The sequence below is a fragment of the Schistocerca piceifrons genome, chromosome 6, assembly GCF_021461385.2.
Source record: "Schistocerca piceifrons isolate TAMUIC-IGC-003096 chromosome 6, iqSchPice1.1, whole genome shotgun sequence".
In the NCBI taxonomy this organism is placed as follows: domain Eukaryota; kingdom Metazoa; phylum Arthropoda; class Insecta; order Orthoptera; family Acrididae; genus Schistocerca; species Schistocerca piceifrons.
In genome coordinates this window covers 82,265,996-82,286,067 of record NC_060143.1, presented here as the reverse complement: position 1 = coordinate 82,286,067, position 20,072 = coordinate 82,265,996, and the positions used below count along the sequence as shown (strand labels likewise).

Below are 20,072 nucleotides of genomic sequence, written 5' to 3'. Positions count from 1 at the left end.
GCCGAGTACCAAGTTCATGGATTTTGCTCAGTCATACACAGCATTTCTGCTTTGTAGTAAAAAACAGAAGCTTCAAAAATTTCATGAGAGTAACAAGACAAATAGTGTATGGCAGCTATTGCTTCCCACCACTTTCAAATTTTTGCAGGAATTGAAGCCACTCTTGCATTTTCGTCAGCCGTAGCTGATGTATTTTAATCTGTCTCTATTATTCTTTTTTGTAATAAAATGAAACATTTATTATTTAAATGCAAAGTAGTGTCTAAGAATACTAACAAAAGGGATAAAAGAATGTTATGTCGTAAACTGTTTCAGTCTATATAAGCTACTATATGACATGGTTAACACACTTCTTTTTCTCACTTGCTGCACTCACTGCTTGCTCTTGTTGCTAATACATGGTTATTGATTTGATTTCTGGTGTTTTAATTGAGATTATAATAAAAATTTTATTTATCTGTGCTATGTAAAGGAAGTACTGAAAATACAACAAAGTTTATTTTAAACAGGGTACATTCTTTAACCAAAGATATCCCCGCACCAAGTTGGCACTAATTTCATCCTACGAAATAACTACTCCTCAAAGTTGAAACTATGGAGAAAGAGAGAGAGAAATATTAATTAAGTGTTTATTAACTGGGAATTCATTAAGAAGTGACTTTCAACTAAATGGGTTGTGAGAGTTTAAAAAGTGATTTTAATCAGAATTTTTTTAATGTGAACAATTAGCTACAAACCGCAAATATATTAACAGTGACAGTTATATATTAACTCTACAGTTTAATACAACAACATGTTACGAAAGATTAGAAAGTTTAAAATCATAAAATTATTTAACTGAGTCTTAGCACAGACCATCTTAAATAATCAACACCGTCCATCACATAGTGTGTGAATAAACAGTGCATTAGTAATTCATCACACACAGTGCCGATTAGAAACTATTAAAACAATGTACATTAACGAACTATGTTGCTTGGGACCACATTGAGTATCTTATTGCTGTCTGCATAACACCAGTGTAAGTATTTACAAAATAGCATTTTCATTACCAAGTGAAACAACACCAAGATCTTTTCTATCAAAGTGACACACCAAGATCATTGCATCCGGTGAGATTACCACTACAAAAAGAACCACAAAAATCACAAGACATAAATTATCGGGCTTACTGCCATGTATGTCACGACAAGACAAGATGGAAATGGCTTCAGTACCAACAGGCAGTGGTGTGAGGGTACAGAATTTATTGTAACTAAATTTCAGATTTTTTCCAATAAAAGTTGGAAGTGTTAAGTTTTCTTGTATTATTATGTAAATGACATTATGAGTTAGCACAAATATTTGTTTGTGTTTTAACAATATTTGTTTGAAGTGCTCCTTTGATGGTGTGTGGAGTTCAACAGCAGGTACCTTTACATCACAGCAAGTATGGCACGGATATTTCAACTCTGCATGGATTGATTAAAATGGTTCAAATGGCTCTAACCACTATGGGACTTATCATCTGAGGTCATCAGTCCCCTAGACTTAGAACTACTTAAACCTAACTAACCTAATGACATCACACACATCCATGCCCAAGGCAGGATTCGAACCTGGCAAAAGGCTGTGCAAACATGGTGGATGTAGGATGGCAATAACAGAATGTCTGGCCAGATATGGGGTCTTGCATTGCCATGCTGTAAGAAACAATCCTGAGAATGACAAAAATCAGGGTGGTGATGTAAAGAATTTCATTCATTGGTTGACCTGGAGAAATATACTCATGGTGAACAAATCCTTCACTATTAAAGAATGCAATCAACATTGTCTTTGTTCTCGAAGGTTGTCGTTTGACCTCCTTCGAAGCTGGTGATCCAGGACTCTGCCATTCAGCACTTTGACGCTTCATATGAGGGTCATACTGGAAGCACTAACTTTCATCACCAGCAATAATCTTTGACACAAATGTGGGATCATGTCTGACTCTATCCAGCCGTTCAGCAGCACCAGCAGTTCATCTTTCCTCTTTCTGTTCGTCTGTTTGTGTGTGAGGGGCACGTTTTACATTAGGTTTCCACTTCCCTAATCTTTGCATAAAATCTTATGAGACAGAGCATGATTCAAATGAAGTTCTTCAGTTATCACACGCACAGTTACACGACAGTCTCCTTGCAGTAACTGCCTTACATGCTCTACATTTGCATCGGTATGTGCTGCAGACAGGCAAACAGCTCTGGGATCATCTCACACTGAATCTCTGCCTTCACAAAACCTTTTATGTCACTAAAAAATATGGCTTCTTGAAAGTGGCTCACCTGCATATGCTCGTTTACTCATTGTCCGTGTTTCACTAGGGGTTTTCCCGAACTTAACCCAGAATTTAATGTTGACTTTTTGCTCACAATCAACATCCACTGTGTTACCGTAACTAATGCTGTAAGAACCCAAACAGTGTGTTGCTAAGCAGAGCCGTGTCACCTAAGGAGTTTGTGCAGAAACATGACCAAGGTCATTTCAAGGACACATTCATACCAGGTACCATAAAAAACAACATTTGTTCCGTTTTGGTGCTGCAAACTTCCTTTTTAGTATTGCAAACTCAAAAATTAAAAAAATCCTGTCCTGGAACTTTTGTGACAAAGGTAGTACAATGATATTAAATCTAGGTCATGACTGTTTCACGATGTTGCCACGAACCTCGCCCGTAGGCACACCGCACTACGTACCTTGATCAAGATAGGCAGCAGGCCAGAACGCAGGGTGGCAGGCAGCACTGCCGGCACAAGCAGGGCGGGCAGGCACGCAGCTACAACTGCCACCAGCCGTGCCCGCACCTCCCACTGCCGGCTCTCTCCCAGCTCCGCCCATGCTGCTGCCGCCACCAGCCCCGGACCACACAAGCGGTGGGCACACATGTTGGCAGCCGACAGTGCAGTCGAGTGTGCGCGAGGTGCCAGGCGGCTCAGCAGGTCCAGGACCAAGAGGGACAGCTCGTAACCGGATAGTGTTGTCTGGACGCATTCCTAGAATGAAAAGCAACGAATGGCCGTAAAGCGGGAGGAATGGCGAAATGAAAAGTCATCGACTCTATATCTTTGTGTAAAGAATTGAGACAAAAGTTGTAGGAAACGATGGTACTCAATCTTAGCGACTGAACCACAAATAAAAATGCATACAGAGAGGAACTGCATCACTGATGTAGACAGCTTCTGCTCATACAACTCTCAATTTTCAAATTCTTACAAATTACAAATACCACAAATGGATCGGAATCATACCTGCATGTCACCAATCAGCAATTAACTATTACTCTATACTAAATGATGGACAGACTGTAGTAATTTCATAATTAAATCCGAATTTCACATTTCAGCTATATCTAAATGTGAATCTTTCTACTTCTTCTGGTAGGAAAAAATATATATAACTTCCTTTATAGAAGCTTTAGTTTCCTTTGTATTGAACTTGCATCTGACATAATATATTTCAAAGAGGAATGAAAAACAATTGTCAATAGCCTTTTGTGGAAGAAATGTTGTCTTCTCTTTGACATTTTATACTGGGCTGCTCGGGCACCTGACTGAGTTATGTGTACTGTGGCAGTAGATCAGAGAAGAATCAACAAACTCAAATGGTACAAAAGAAGAAGTCTCCCCTCACCACAATGTTATTTTCATAATCAAGCATCATCTTGGTCTTGGACACATTAACAGTTATTTGTAGTGGGTCTTTAACACTCTTATCTCAATATAATGCACGTAATCCACATTATCTACAAGTACGTTCAGGTGTCACCCTAATCTCCACAACATATTCATCTGGCATCCTCAACTTCCATCTACGAAGCTCGTATGCTTCTGACATCTCCGATGCAAAAGTTTCCACTTGTTTCCAAACACTGCACCCAAATATGTTACTCATCACACATATTGCCGCCAATCCTCCAACTTTCACTTCGCATTGATATTGAACTGTTGATCTGATTCATTTTTCCATACCAAATGTTCTTTCAATATATCTTGTCACACCAATTAAACAGAACCATACCCCCCCCCCCCCCCCACACACACACACACACACACACACACACACACACACACACACTGTACAGTTCTTGATAGTGCACGTTTGTACTGCCACCTACATTTTGCATTTTTGTCCCATCTCCCACATCATCTGCCAATCACCATCCCTGTTGCAAATTGTTACATCAAGCCTCCAACAACTATTCTCTCTTCTAATTTCACAGGTCATCTGCTCTATTAGAATTCCAGTTTTCTTTATGTACTGACCTAGCATCCCTCAAAGCTTCTCATTGTTACTTAAATCACAGTATTTCCAATCACTGACCTGGAAGTCAGATGCAAACTCCTAAATAATTTTACAACATTCCTCTGAACTGATTCATCATTTAACTCACAGCAAGGAGATTCTGAATTAGATAGCCAGCAAGCAGTTCAAGTTTTATATGAGGTGTCACTCAAGTATCTAACCCAGCCAGAAGGCCCCTAGCACTCTGACACATGTAATCACAATTTCTCCTAGAAACAAAACTCCAGTTATTGCCTCATCAATCAAAACTCATTTTAGATATGAGGGGCATATTGAAAATCAAAAGCTACTGTTTTAATAGATTTTAATTTCTATTTTTTTGGACGAACCAACTGCAGTTCCTCAACTTATTTGCACCCATTTTTCCAACTGTTCTGTGAATGTGAATACTCCCTCTCAGTGGAAGTCCATCCTGGCAGCCCAGAGACACTGACACACTGCTTTTTGTGTGTCTTCCAGTACCTCATAATGTTGGTCTCATGGCTGTTCTGTCACTGGAGTACATGGTAGAAGGGTTCCAAGTCACAAACTGTTGGGATGTTGTGGAAGACTTTCACACCCCAATGTATGAATAATTTTTTGTACAATGACATAATCAGTGTCTTCTTCCCACAGCATTTATCATGAAACGCTCAATGGTTTTTTGAAAGTATCTGTATGTAGGTGACAGCATTCATGCTCTGTCTGGGTTCTAGCAGAATACAGCCCTCTGCATCTCAAGAGGATGCTGACTATAACTTTGCCAGTAAATTACATTGCCACTACATTCTTTTTTTGAGGGCAAATTCAAACAACGCCATCCTCTAGTCGGGCCTTTCATTTAGCCTTTTACGAGGTTCATAATATTAGAGTCCGCTTTCACTGTTTGTAACAAAATCTCTGAAGAAAGTTTAAGGAGACAGTTCTTGTCTTAATTTTGTGGTCTTTGATAAAGAAATGTGGGATCTGTCAGTCAGAACATTTCCACACAAAGAGTTCAAATGGTTTACTACACCGTACTCTGAGTTTTGTAATCTTTTCATTCGCAACAACACGTGTCTTCAGCAATGAACCTTTCGGAGGAAAGCTTCTGTGAAGTTTGGAAGGTAGGAGACAAGGTACTGGCGGAATTAAAATTGTGAGGACGAATCATGGATCATGCTTGGGTACCTCAGTTGGTAGAGCACTTGCCCACGATAGGCAAAGGTCCCGAGTTTGAGCCTCGGTCTGGCACACAGCTTTAATCCGCCAGGAAGTTTCAAAATCAGCGCACACTCCACTGCAGAGTGAAAATTTCATTCTGGAAACATCCCCCAGGCTGTGCCTAATCCATATCTCCGCAATGTCCTTTCTTCCAGTAGTGCTAGTCCTGCAAGTTTCACAGGAGAACTTCTGTGAAGTTTGGAAGATAGGAGATGAGGTACTAGCGGAATTAAAATTGTGAGGACAGGTCGTGAGTCGTGCTTGGGTAGCTCAGTTGGTAGAGCACTTGCCTGCGAATAGGCAAAGGTCCCAAGTTCGAGTCTCGGTCTGGCACACATTTTTAATCTGTCAGGAAGTTTCAACCTTTTAACTATCTCCCTGTCAGGTAACCGTAAACTCAGTATTAGGGCAATGTAATGTAATGTATCACTTTGGTGAAGTGATGTGCTGCAAAGCATTTTTAAATCAACAAATTATTATCACCACTACAAGAAGTTTATTTTGTAATGAATTAGTATAACCTACTGTTTGGATAGATGTTTTATTTACGTGCATGTATCATGCAATGGATGGACACAGAATATCTGCAATCTGGGGGAATGATAAACATCATACCACATTCACAGTACCCGCTGGTCAGGCAGTTTATTCCATGTCGTCGGATCCCACCTTTGAGATACAGTGTGAGCCACAGAGGACGAGTAGCTGTGACAATGTCTATGAGATCAGAGGGACATGAGAAAATTTGTTATATACTCACTCAAATGGAATCTGTTAAATAAGACAGACCTTTTTTGGATTATTCCTTATCAACATAATAGTAATGTTTCGAATATTGAAGCAATTATATAATTACAGTTGTTACAAACAAGAGCACAATATACAATATGTGGATTATGAGAAGCCTTGTATTTATTCTGAGAACTGTAGGCTGAAGCTGTATTGTTAACTTCCAGCAGTACCTGGAGCACTTTGAAAAATGTGGTTTGATCAGCACAACAATTTAAGATTACATACAGTTGTTCTTGTTGTTCCTGACCTTTATCCCGTAACTCCTCATGGTTGGCATATTAATTATTGGATTTGGCAATCTAAGTGGTACATGGTGCCTTATGTAAACGTGAGACATATCTCTTGATTGTCTGGAAACTGAAATGCTCACCAACACTCAAATCTTTTTTTCAGCAATAAATTGGAATCGAGATGAAACTGAAAGAACAAAGGAAGACTGCTGTTTAACATACCACTGACAACAAGTTCATTAAAGATGGAGCACGAGCTGCGATTTGGAAAGAATCGGCTGTGTCCATTGCAACAGAACCATCCCAGAGAGAGCTTTCACATTGTCAAATGGAACAGTTCAGCATGGTGTGCAAATATGGTGTCATCAGACAGTGCCAATCAAAATGAAAGTCAAGACAAAACAATTCATGAGCAAACTGTAGTTGCTTAGCACAGTAAACATGCTGTCTCAGAGTTTGAGAACGCACAGGTCTCTCCACGCACTTTTATCACATTTGTACCATGAGTACCTGGATTTAGACAAAATCACTGCAACTGGAGTCAGCTGCTGTATGCAACAGTGCATCAGTGACAGCAATCACCTATGACTACTGCCCAATTAATTGCTTAGGTTCACCTATAGCAAACTGCATATGACATACACCTTCAACAAGATAACACACTATCCCTTGCCTCCCAAACTGTGTTAGAATGCTTTGAGAACACATTCCACAGCAGGAGAGAGCTCATCACCTGACCTATATGCACACTGAGGCGCACACACTCAGAATCAGCTCTGACTAATTGCTGTGAATTTTGGGCAGCACTGAGAGGTCATGAATCAGGGGGCTATGGGATGCATTCTGTCTCTCTTACTATCTTTGCCATGACGCATTAGTGCAGTAATCAGACATAGGGTGTACTACTCCACACTACTGTGTAAGTTTGTCTACTTGCTCAGGAGTCTACTAAATCCACTGCTCCTTCAAAGAGTCTTCAAGCTGATGATTGGTTTGCTGCAGATGGAACCTGCCTCCACTTCAATCAGTTTAGTGTAGTCAAGCCTCGGTCTCCCTCCAGTTTTAACCCTTACCTCCGCAACCCTACCCCGTTTGCACTTCTTTCCATTACAAAAATAAACAACCTCATGATGCCTGCAAATTGTGTGTGAACTTTATAACCTATGTTTCCCTTCCATTCAAGCTACACACACATTTTCAGAAGAGATTTCATAACACTGAAGTGACAGAAAATATTACTCTTTCACAGAAAAGCTTTTCTTGCTACTATCTGCCTGGATTTTATTTGCTCACTTTCTTTGACCGTTGTTATTCATTTTGCTGTCCAACTAGCACAGCCCATGTAGTACTTTTAATGTCTCCTGTCCTACTATAATTCCCTCATTGCCACACAGTTTAATTAGATTACACTCCATTACTCTTGTCTTACTTTTGTTCACTTCATAATCTCTTTTCAAGAATCTATACACTCTGTTCATTTGGTTAGCAAATTCTTTTCCGTGTCTGACACAATGACAGTGTCACAAGCAAACATCAAAGTTCTATAACTCCTCCCTGAGCTTTACTTCCCTTTCCAAACTTCTCTTTGGTTTCTTTCAGTGCTTGCTCAATGTAAAGATTGAGTGACATGGCGGATAGGCTAACAACCAATCTCCCTTCCTTCTCCACTACTGCTTTATTTTCATGTCCTTCAGCTTTTACAGCTGTGGTCTCATTTCTGTACAAATTATGGATCAGGTAGCAGAGACAAAATACAGTTAACACAGTCAATATTAATATTGTGCTTTCGGGTGTAGAGCTGAGTTGTCCGTTCCACCCTTTTTACATTATTTCATCAGTCAGATCAGGTGCTTACAGCTGTGTTATAATGCTTACTTACTGCCTGGATTCCAGACTTATTTACTCTGAAAAAATGCCATCCACTCCAGACTGTTTGTTTCATATTAAATCTTCCAAGGACTCGTCAACTTCTTCAAACCCTTTATATGTTTCATCAGTCTCATTTTTAGACAGATTTATTCCCTTTTGTTTGCTTCATTTGCACGTTACTACATCTTTTCCTTTCATCAATTAAACCCACAGATTCGAAATGCAATAGACCGCTCCATTTGCACCATCAACAGAACAGGATCTGCTAACGGTATACTATGCCTTCCACATCGCTGGCAATGGGTTCTACACAATGCTGGTGACTACTTTGAAGGACAGTAACAGATGCAAACATGTAACTCTTGTGTATTGGTTGTGAATAAATAGTTGCCACTATTTAAGTTCCAACCCTCGTACATACCAGTACCCTGTGCTTTTTTCTAGTCACTAGGGACTTTACACTGGGCAAGAGATTCTTGATAAATGTAAGCTAGGTAAGTGGCCAATGCTGCAAAATACTCTATGTAAAGCCAAATTAGGATTCGATCCAGATCTAGAAACTTATTTGTTTTCAACTCTTTCGGTTGTTTCTCTGTGCCATAGATGGTTATTACTCTGTTGTCCATACAGGAGTCTGTATGATGGTCGAATAACATTGTTTTTTTATATAATTCTTCTGCATGAACAATTTCTTAAACATGAAATTTAAAACTTCAGCTTTCATTTTGCTATCTCTGAACTCCCACGCCAAACTGGTCAATGAGTGACTGGATGAAAGCCGTAGACCTGCTTAGCGATTTTACATAGGACCTATCAACATAAATGCTCATTAGCTAGATATTGAGTTCATGAATGTATCATGTTCAGATAAACAAGCATATAGTGGACTTGTTCCAATAAGAAGAGGAAACTCTACAATCTATGAAAAATTCTACAATACATATCTAATGAGCAGAAACCATTTTATAACTGTATCTGCCATGGCCGGCATAGGACAGACAAGACAAAGATGACTGAAGTATACCCATCACTATTGCTTTGCTGTATTTTGATTGTATTTGACTGTAATTGTATTTTGGGTAGATTGTAAATAATCAGACAGAATGCTAATTGCCTCATCAACATCATCAGGTTCCAAAAAGGGTCATCTATAACACCTTCAAGCTGGATTGCTGATCACACGTGATGGCTAAGGTATGTTGTAATGGTGTAAATTGTTTCAGCCTGGGATCAATTGCTACATTATGTGATCAAAAGTATCCAGGCACTCCTAAAAACATACATTTTTCATATTAGGTGCATTGTGGTGGCACCTACTGCCAGATATCCCATATCACCAACCTCAGTATTAATTCGACATCGTGAGAGGGCAGAATGGGGCGCTCTTCAGAACTCAAGGACTTCGATCGTGGTCAGGTAATTGGGTGTCATTTGTGTCATACGTCTGTACGTGACATTTCCACACTCCTAAACATCCCTAGGTCCATTGTTTCTGATGTGACAGTGAAGTGGAAACGTGAACGGACATGTACAGCACAAAAGCATACAGGCCGACCTTGCATGTTGACTGACAGAGACCGCCAACTGTTGAAGAGAATTGTAATGTGTAATAGGCAGACATCAATCCAGACCATCACATGGGAATTCCAAACTTCAGCAGGATCCACTGAATGTACTATGACAATTAGATGGGAGGTGAGAAAACTTGGATTTCATGTTTGAGCGGCTGCTCATAAGCCACACATCACGCTGGTATATGCCAAACAAAGCCTCACTTGGTGTAAGGAGTGTAAGCACTGGACGATTGAACAGTGGAAAAATGTTGTGTGGAGTGATTAATCACAGTACACAATGTGGCGATCCAATGGCAGGGTGTGGGTATGGGGACTGCCTGATGAATGTCGTCTGCCAGCATGTGTAGTGCCAAAAGTAAAATTTGGAGGCTGTGGTGTTATGGTGCGGTCGTGTTTTTCATGGAGGGGGCTTGCATCACCTGTTTTGTGTGGCACTATCACAGCACAGGCCTACATTGATGTTTGAAGCACCTTCTTGCTTCCCAGTGTTGAAGAGCAATTCCGGGATGGTGATTGCATCTTTCAACACAATCGATCACCTGTTCATAATGCATGGCCTGTGCTGGAATGGTTACATGACAATAACATCCCTGTAATGGACTGGCCTGCACAGAGTCCCAACCTGAATCCTATGGAACACCTTTGGGGTGTTCTGGAATGCTGACTTCGTGCCAGGCCTCACTGACTAACAACAATACCTCTCCTCATTCCCCATGAAACCTTCCAGTGCCTGATTGAACATATGCCTGCGAGAGTGGAAGCTGTCATCAAGGCTAAGGGTGGGCCAACATCTTACTGAAGTCCAGCATTACCGATGGAGGGTGCCATAAACACATAAGTCATTTTTTCAGCCAGGTGTCTGGATACTTATGATCACACAGTCTATTTCTACTGATGAATACAAATCTCCATCCCAATTAAAATTTTGACTCCATTAATGACTGGAATAATTTCTTATTTCTGATTTTACATCTTTTCCACCTCTTCATTTTTTGTGGAGTTAGTATGCATATGAGTTAATACCACTGTGGTGTGTGTTGCCTTCATGTCTATCTTGGTGACAATAATTCATTCACTACGCTGTTCACAGTAGTTCATCAGACTCTCCCTCTCCCTTACAATGATTGATTTATACATGGTTGGTTGGTTGGTTTAAAATGGGGGGGGAGGGAGGGAAGGGACCAAACTGAGAGGTCATCGGTCCCTTGTTCAGATTAAAACAAGTATACAACTGTGAGAACAAAACAAGCGAGACATACAACACAAAATGGGGAGAAAGGAAAAACCACAAGAATGACAAAAGGGCAACAAACACTAAGACAAAAAACCACAGAGAGATGCAAGAAACAGGTAGAAGGAATTAAAACAAGAGAGCAGATGACCATGGTTGGCTGATCACAAGAATAAAAAGGATAAGCCAGCCACTCTGTAACACATTAAAACCTCCAGCCTAAAAGCACTGGCATGGAGGATACAGAGGGACAAAGGACACACACTAAAACTTACATGGAATTATAAAAACCACTCTCACAGAGAAAACATAAAACCAAATCAGCTAATGAGGCATTGTCTGCTAAAATGAATGGCAATGAGTCTGGTAACCGAAGAGTGTCTCGCAGTGCAGACAAAGCAGGGCACCACAACAGAAGGTGGGCCACTGTTAACCGGGCCCCACACTGACACTGAGGGGGGTCTTCATGGCACAGGAGATAGCCCTGGGTCAACCAAGTGTGGCCAATGCGGAGCTGGCAGAGAATCACAGACTCCCGGCGAGACGTCCACATACAGGACTTCCACACATTCGTAGTCTCCTTAATGGCACGCAGTTTGTTGTGCGTATTGACACTATGCCATTCTGTCTCCCAAAGTCAAAAAACCTTCTGGCATAAGACTGAACGCGGGTCATTTTCAGAGATGCCCACATCCAGAAGCAGTTTCTGCGCAGTCTGTTTGGCCAGCCTGTCAGCAAGTTCATTGCCCAGTATTCTTACGTGTCCTGGGGTCCACACAAACACCATGGAACAATTGGACCACTCCAGGGCAGAGATGGACTCCTAGATGGTCGCTACCAATGGATGGTGAGGGTAGCACTGGTCGACAGCTTGTAGGCTACTCAAGGAGTCAGTACACCAAAGAAACGACTCCCCAGGCCACGAATGGATGTGCTCAAGAGCACGAGATATAGCCAGCAGCTCTGCAGTGAAATGGCTGCAGCCACTGAGCAAGGAATACTGTTCAATATGGCCTCTGCGAATGCAGGCGAAACCAACGTGGCCATCAGTCATTGAGCTGTCAGTGTAAACCATTTCAGAGCCCTGGAACACATCAAGAATCAAGATGAAGTGACAGCAGATATCCACGGGAGTAACCGAGTCCTTAGGGTCATGTGAAAGGTCTACATCCACTGTGTCTGAGGGCCCAGTGAGATCTAGGTTCTCCACGGACATCAAAATCTCCACTTCATCCTCAGACGCAGAGCTGGTAGGTAGCGGTGCTATGGGTGCCACTGCAATGTATGGGTTCTCAGGGATCTTCTTCTCTTTGGGTTTCTCTTGCTGCTCCTTAGATATTTCCAGCTGGGAGGGCTTCACTGATTCAGTCTCAGGGACTGAGGAGGACCATGAAGCCCTACGGCCAGCTACCTGTGTGTGCTTCAGCCACTGGTGGGTGTCTGCTTTGCCACTTGTAGGAATCTGGGAAGGAAGTGACCCAAGCGACCCCTTCCTAGTGAGAGGACCTGAAGAAGACTTATGCTTCTCCGGCTGGGAAATTGGGACTGATGTCCCCAATGGTTTGGGGGGAGGGTTGCTCCCGAAGTAGGTGGTGCAGGAGCAACAGGGATAGAAGTGTCCCCATGTTCAAGGGGGCAGATGGAGTTTTGATGGCTCAGAGACAACTGTACATGGTGGAACTAAAGGTGCTAGAACAGTTGTGGTAGCAGCAGCGTAAGTAGATGTCATACGCACAATATGTAGCCTCTCATATTTTCTCTTAGCCTCAGTGTAGATCAGTTGGTCCTGGGTCTTGTATTCTATTATTTCACTTTCTTGCTGTACAATCCTACAGTCCGGCGAGCAAGGGGAATGGTGCTCTCTGGAATTGACACACATGGTAGATGGGGCACATGGAGTATTGGGATTTGACGGATGTCCACAATCTCAACTGGTAAAGCTGGAAGTACAGCAGGAAGACATATGTCCGAACTTTCAGCACTTAAAGCACCGCATAGGGGGAGGAATATAGGGTTTCACATCACAGCTGTAAACCATCATCTTGACTTTTTCGGGTAATGTGTCACCCTCAAAAGCCAAGATGAAGGCACTGGTGGCAACCTAATTATCCCTCGGAGCCCGATGGACACGCCGAATGAAATGAACACCTTGTCACTCTAAGTTTGCATGTAGCTTGTCATCAGACTGTAAACGAAGGTCCCTGTGGAATGTTAATACCCTGGAACATATTTAAGCTCTTATGGGGTGAGATGGAAACAGAAACATCCCCCAGCTTGTCACAGGCGAGTAATGCCTGTGACTGGGCAGAGGATGCTGTTTTTATCAAGACTGACCCAGATTGCACTTTGGACAATCCTTCCACCTCCCCAAACTTGTCCGCTAAATGCTCTACAAAAAACTGAGGCTTCATTGACGTGAAAGATTCCCCATCAACTCTTGTACATACGAGGTATGTGAACATGCTTTGCTGCCATCATTAGCCTGGCGTTCCTCCCATGGTGTGGCCAGGGAGGGGAATGATTTGGGGTCATATTTCTTTGCACTGAAGTTAGACCTCAACCACTTAGCGACTGCTGGTGGTGGACCACCAGCAAGAGATGACGTACTATGCTTCATGGCATGTCATCTGCCCTGATGCCACCCACTCTCACCAGGGGCCTTCCTCATGGACAACACCCAGCCGCAGCAAAGGCCACCTGGCAGGATGGCCATTTCCAGGACACCCAATGCCCCAGGGTGATTAGCATCTACTCCTTGGCATACACGGGGAGTTAATGACGCAAGCATCAGCAGAGCGATCCCTGTGTAGTCAGGGGGCTACAACCAACAGGGTACATGGTGGCCCCACCACAACAGACTGGCTAGCATGCTGGATATGAGGTGCAATGAAGTCCATGGTCATCGTCGGCACAGAAAACGACACTGCACAGTGGATGGAGGAAAACGCACCCAGGAGGGTGTCCTCCCCCAACAGATGCAGGATGAGCAGAACTGCAAACCCACAACAATAAAGTGGGCCAAAGATCTTCGTGCACAATAGACACGATGCACCATGTAAGGCGCCCTTCCCCAATTGGCTCGCTCTTCGGGAAAATTTGGAAAAACGAAGGTCAAATCCTACAGGAGACCATCACATGAAGGCCGGAACGTGTGAGACTCCTTTTAGTTGCCTCATACGACAGGCAGGAATACCTCGGGCCTATTTTAACCCTCAGATCCGCAGGGGGGAACTTACAAATGAATTAAATCTACATGCATTTTGTGTTAATAGCCTTATTCTCACCATAAAGGAAATTCTGTTTCTCCTGCCACCATACTTCACTGATTCTCACGATATCTAATTTCAACCTATTCATTTCTTTTTAAGTTCCCCACCCTAATTACACAACTGAGAAGTATAACATTCCACACACTGACCCATAAAATGCCACATTTGTTTGCTTTTATTTTAGCATTTTTCTGATACCATAGTCCTGAGTAATTCCAGAACAGAGAGCTAACGAAGACTTTCCCCCCCACAAAACATTTTATCCAGGAGGATTGCATCTTCATTAATCCCCACAGTGGAGTTGCATGTTCTCAGACAATATAATGACTTGTAACATTACGAGTGGCTAAGCCATTAAGAGTTGTGTTAGCATCAAATATTTGGTTGGGCATTTTGTGAGTGAACTCTGATGGCATGACTGCTAACCGAGTTGAGACGGACCCATTGACTTAGGATGTAAAGTAAGAATTGCAATATTCACAGAAAAAAAAAGAAAAAGAAACAAGAATGCCTAACAGACAGGCTATAAGCAAATTAAAGGCAGCTTACGATTTGTGGCAGTGAGACGAGTACACTGCAAATGAAATCATGCTTGTGAACATTTTATTTACAAAGATAATAACATTTGTAATTATTAAGGTTTAAAAAATTTATAAAAACTATAGCAGACACACAAAGTACACATATGGCACATCGTTTAAAAGCTCTTGATGCCCATAATTAAGATAAGTAACTTTCACTATTAAACAAAGTAGGAAATAATTCTAAAAAATTTATTGAATAATTAAACTAAGATTTCTCCACATAAACACACTTCATTAAAACTAGCATTATAATTCCAAATTATGATCCCTTTGACTGCTATGTTTATTTACTTATGATTTGACATTACATTGTTTTTAAAGTTGATGTTTTGACTAGAATCAAACTGCAGCAATAGCAATGTAAGTAAATATGGTGTTTCAACTAGTTAGACTGAAGCACCGGATGTGGAGAATAAATCTCTTCATGTTAGTTACTATTACAAAATTTGGACTTAAATATTTTTTCACAAGGTCACAAATTGACAGAATATTCATCATGTGTCGTAGAATGTATAAATGTAAAGTGCAACTTTCTCAAATCAGATGCCATGTGACCAAGGCTTTAAATAAGCATAAAAAGCAAAGTTAATGGTCTTTTATCGAATCGTCATCAGTTTGGTTAAGTCTTGTGTCTGGCTGAAGGGTCACAATATTGCTGGGGATTCAACTGGGTCAGTGGGGCACAGGATATTTAGTGATTGGGTGTTGAATGCTTACAAATATCCTGGGACTTTGAAATCAGATGGGACTCAGAAATTTCAAGTCAATTTTCAGTGAAAGATTCTTTATTGTGTCTAAACCGTTTGTAAGTCACTGCAAAGTTTGGCAATTTTGCTGCATTATAATTTAACTGTATAATGTAATTTTAAGATTCCACTACTGGTTCTTCGTGGATTAATGCGCAACATTACGCATTTACAAGTAATGTGCTTATCCGATTGAAGAGAACATGAACAAAGCCCAATAGCTCGACAATCAAATAGCACTGTATTGAAATCAGTGAAGCACGAGAGTGGTATGAAAAGTTCTTGGAATCACCACAAGAGGTCAGTGCTAGTGCCACGAGTTGTCCACATTATATTCATTCAACCGTTGCTTGTAAACACGTGCCACATCAGCGTTCTTGGAAGACTGCTTTGACAGTGATGTGGTTCTGTTGTTGCTCCCGCATAGTGATTTGTGAAGGCGGGTTGGGGGGGGGGGGGGGGGGGAATTGTGATTTCAGCAGTAATTAAGTACTTCACAAAGAAAGATATGAAAGCAAAGCACATTCATACTGATTTCCAGAATACACAGGGGGACTTTGCTACTTCATATTCAACTTTTGCCAAGTGGACAAATGAATTTAAATTTGGTTAGGAGAGCTTAGATGACTACCCGCACAGCGCTCAGCCAAGATGTGTCACTACTCCAGAAATCATTGCCAAAGTGTACAAAATGGTCATGGAGGATCGCCGATTGAAAGTGCATAAAATTTCTCACACTTGCCAGATGTCATAAGAAAGGTTAGATCACATTTTAACTGAAGAATCAGAAAAAATTATTTGCAAGTTGGGCGCCATCATTCTTGATGCTGAATCAAAAATGTACGAGAATGGCATATCAGAACAATGTTTGGCCTGTTTTACGAGAAACGAATACGATTTTTTGCACCGGTTTGTGACCACAGATGAAACTTTGGTGCACAACTATATCCTAGAGACCAAACAACAGTCAAAGCAATGGAAACATGTTGATTATCTGCCACCAAAGAAAGCAAAGACAATTCCTTCAGTGAGAAAGGTCGTGGTATCAGTGTTCTGGGATGCGAAGGGGATTCTGTTTGTAGATTATCTCCCTACTGGGAAAACAATTACTGGAGAAATTGCAACAAAAGATATGGAGAAAAAAAAAAGACCAGGTTTAGCTAGGAAGAAAGCCATCTTCTATCAATATCAAGACACTGCCCACTCCCACACAAGTGCTGTCGCCATGGCAAAATTGCACAAACTAAGGTGAATTGTTGCCACCCCTCCCCCCACCCCCTCCTCCCCTTATTCACCTGATATGGCTCCATCAGACTTCAATCTTTTCCCAAAAACTGAAAAATTTTCTTGGTGGATGAAGATTCACTTCAAACGAAGAATTGATAGCCAGAGTTGACAACTAGTTTGCAGGCCTGGAGGAAACTCATTTCGAGATGGGATCAAGGCACTGGAACACTGTTGGACCAAATGTATTAATCTACAAGGAGACTACATTGAAAAAATAAACGTTTCAGTGATGTAAGTACTTTTTTTCTATTCTGTTCTGAGAACTTTTCAAATCACCCTTGTATAAGAGATGCACTGTGATCCATCACCAGGCTGTCTGGAGGCAGCGAAATATTGATGGATCCAAAGCAGCAGCTGATATGGTATTGAAGGTTAAATACATAGAGAAGCTAGATACATTTCGATAGCTCTAAACTGTATGTGTGTCCACCTCAGACTACAATAAAGGCAAACAGTGATATGTACTCATAGTAGACATACTGAAATATTAGTACTAGTGTTAGTAACAGTAACAAAATTTTCAGTAGTAATAGTATCTGTTGGAAACATAAACAAATAAGTAAAAATCTAGGTGGTCATAGTAGTAATAGTTACTTTGTTTGTTACAGCAGCAGTATTATACAGTGTTTTAACAGCAGTAAGTACAATCACAACCGTAAATTAGTCAAAATAATACAAAATAACAAAAACGTATGGCTCTCTTTCTGTCACAGTAACTGAAGACCCACCTCTGGGTGGTTAGGAAAATGATAGGTAGCCACCTAAACATTATGGTGATGGCTCTCTTTCTGTCACAGTAACTGAAGACCCAACTCTGGGTGGATAGGAAAATGATAGGCAGCCACCTAAATGTTACGGTGATAGTACTAGGGAGAAAAAAAAAAGACAAGGGAAAAAAGTATTATAGACAATGTAAATTTAATTCATGTTCAGAACAGCTAGAAACGGTAGAAAATAACTGGACTGGCAAGAAAATTCACACACCTGCAATTTTATATGTAACAGCCCATTGCTGTAATCAAGATTGGGCTATGATAAACACATGAATAAATAAATAAAATAACTCCCACCTGTGTAGTTCAGAAAAGGCGGTGGTGGGGAGGGACGGATCCAGAAGCCCCAGCTTGTGAAGCAGCCATTGAAATCGAGCATGTTGTACCAAGTGTGATCTCTCTTGTTCTGGGCCATAATTTAGCAATGGTCATTCATTCTAGTGGACAGCTGGTTGGTCGTCATACTGACATAAAAACCCATTTAGTGACTGCAGCAGAGTTGGCTGCTTTCACAGATGGTCCTGCCTCTGATGGGTTAGGATAATCCTGTGAAAGGACTGGAGTAGGAAGTGTTGGATGGGTAGATAGGGCAAGTCACAAAGGGTTAGGAATAGGAGTGACATACGGCTGGACCTGGATGAAGGGTATGTTGGGTGGGTGACGGAATACCGCTTTAGGAGGGACGAGAAAGATCTTGAGTCGAATCTCTCATTTCTGGGCATGATGATAGATAAGCAAAGCCACGGTGAACATTATGCTTCAGCTGTTCCAGTTCAGGGTGATACAGTGTGACAAGAGGGCCACTCCTGGGGGTGGTGGAAGGATTAGGGGTCTATGAGCATACGGCACGAAAAATCTGATCGTGGGCTAGGTTTGGGGAGGGGAGGGGGAGGAGTGCTTGTCTGTGAAGGCCCTCTTGAGAACTTTAGCACACTGTGCAAGGGAATCCTTGTCACGGCAGATATTCATCCATGTGTGGCCAAGCTGTGTGCAAGTAACGTTTTGGTATGGAAGCGATGACAGATTTTGAAATGCAGGTACTGTTGATGGTTTGTGTCAATAGAGCCATCAAAGAGAGGGAAGTCAACATAAAACAAGGTGATGTTGTGTTTAGGAACACCACGTGTTGGGTCTGAGTCCAGATTAGGGAGACATCATCAATGAACCTGGACTTGATTGGAGTTGGGAGGTTTGGGAGGCTAGAAAGATATCTTCTAGACGGCCCATGAACAGGATGGCACAGGGGGGTGCCTTGCCAATGCCTATGGCTGTGCTGTGGATCTGTTTATATACCTTCCCCTAAAAGAAGTAGTTGTGTGTCACGGTATAGCTTGTAATGTGTTGAGGAATGAGGAAGCGAGTATGGGGTCTGAAGGACATTGGGAGAGGTAGTGTTCGACAGCAACAAGGCCATGGGCATTACGAACAGCAAATCTACAGTGATGAGAACTCCTTGCCCAGCACGTTGGAGGTCCCAGGGGAGCCTTCACAGACAGGCACTACACTTCCAAACCTAGTCAATTTCAATGACTGCTTCACAATGCGGGCCATCAGGATCTTTCCTTCCACAACCATCTATTCTGAACTTTGCAGATGGGAGTTACCTTGCAACACATCCATCACTCCCTGGTTTCAGTCCCCATTAACTCACTGTCCTCACACCCTCCACCCAACTGTTTCACCTTCCTCTGTCTTGTAATCCCCCCCGCCCAAACCACATCACTTTCATTGTGCACTGCTCTCCACCAACTCTGGCACACAGGCATCACATGTCTATTGCTTGCACCTGCCATGTGTCCCTCCTGCATTCCTAGTGTGTGTGTGCGTGTGCGTGTGTAACGACTTACTTCAAAAGCTAGCAAGCTTTTTTTCTCTTTTGTGTGTGCCTATTGACAACTCAATGCTTCTGCTATTTGGTGACTGGTCTGCTTTACTCCTAAATTATTTAAACTGACCTCAAACAGTGGAAAATCCAAAACTGACCTAAGATACTCAAGGACCTATCATTACCTTCGCCACAAACTTATAACTCATTTTATATTCGAATCATTAATAAAGACTTTGCTAAACACACAGTAGTCATAACAAATCGAAATGCATCAAATTAAAACAGTAAAAGAATTTATCAACATAGGCGAGAAGAATGGAAAAGTGAAAAAAAGGAGGGCACGCAATATCAGCGCTGGAATGTAATTTTTTCTGAATTTCCCCATGTACA

The 20,072-nt window shown here is 41.7% G+C and overlaps 1 protein-coding gene across 1 annotated transcript in view; it reads right to left on the bottom strand.

Moving 5' to 3' along the window:
* LOC124803150 (lysosomal-trafficking regulator) overlaps positions 1 to 20,072 on the bottom strand; it is a 593,053-nt gene that overhangs the window by 533,010 nt on the left and 39,971 nt on the right. Inside the window, exon 7 of the mRNA XM_047264331.1 lies at positions 2,712 to 3,008. Within this exon, the coding sequence (XP_047120287.1) occupies positions 2,712 to 3,008 (297 nt within the window). The remainder of the gene's footprint in view (positions 1 to 2,711; positions 3,009 to 20,072) is intronic.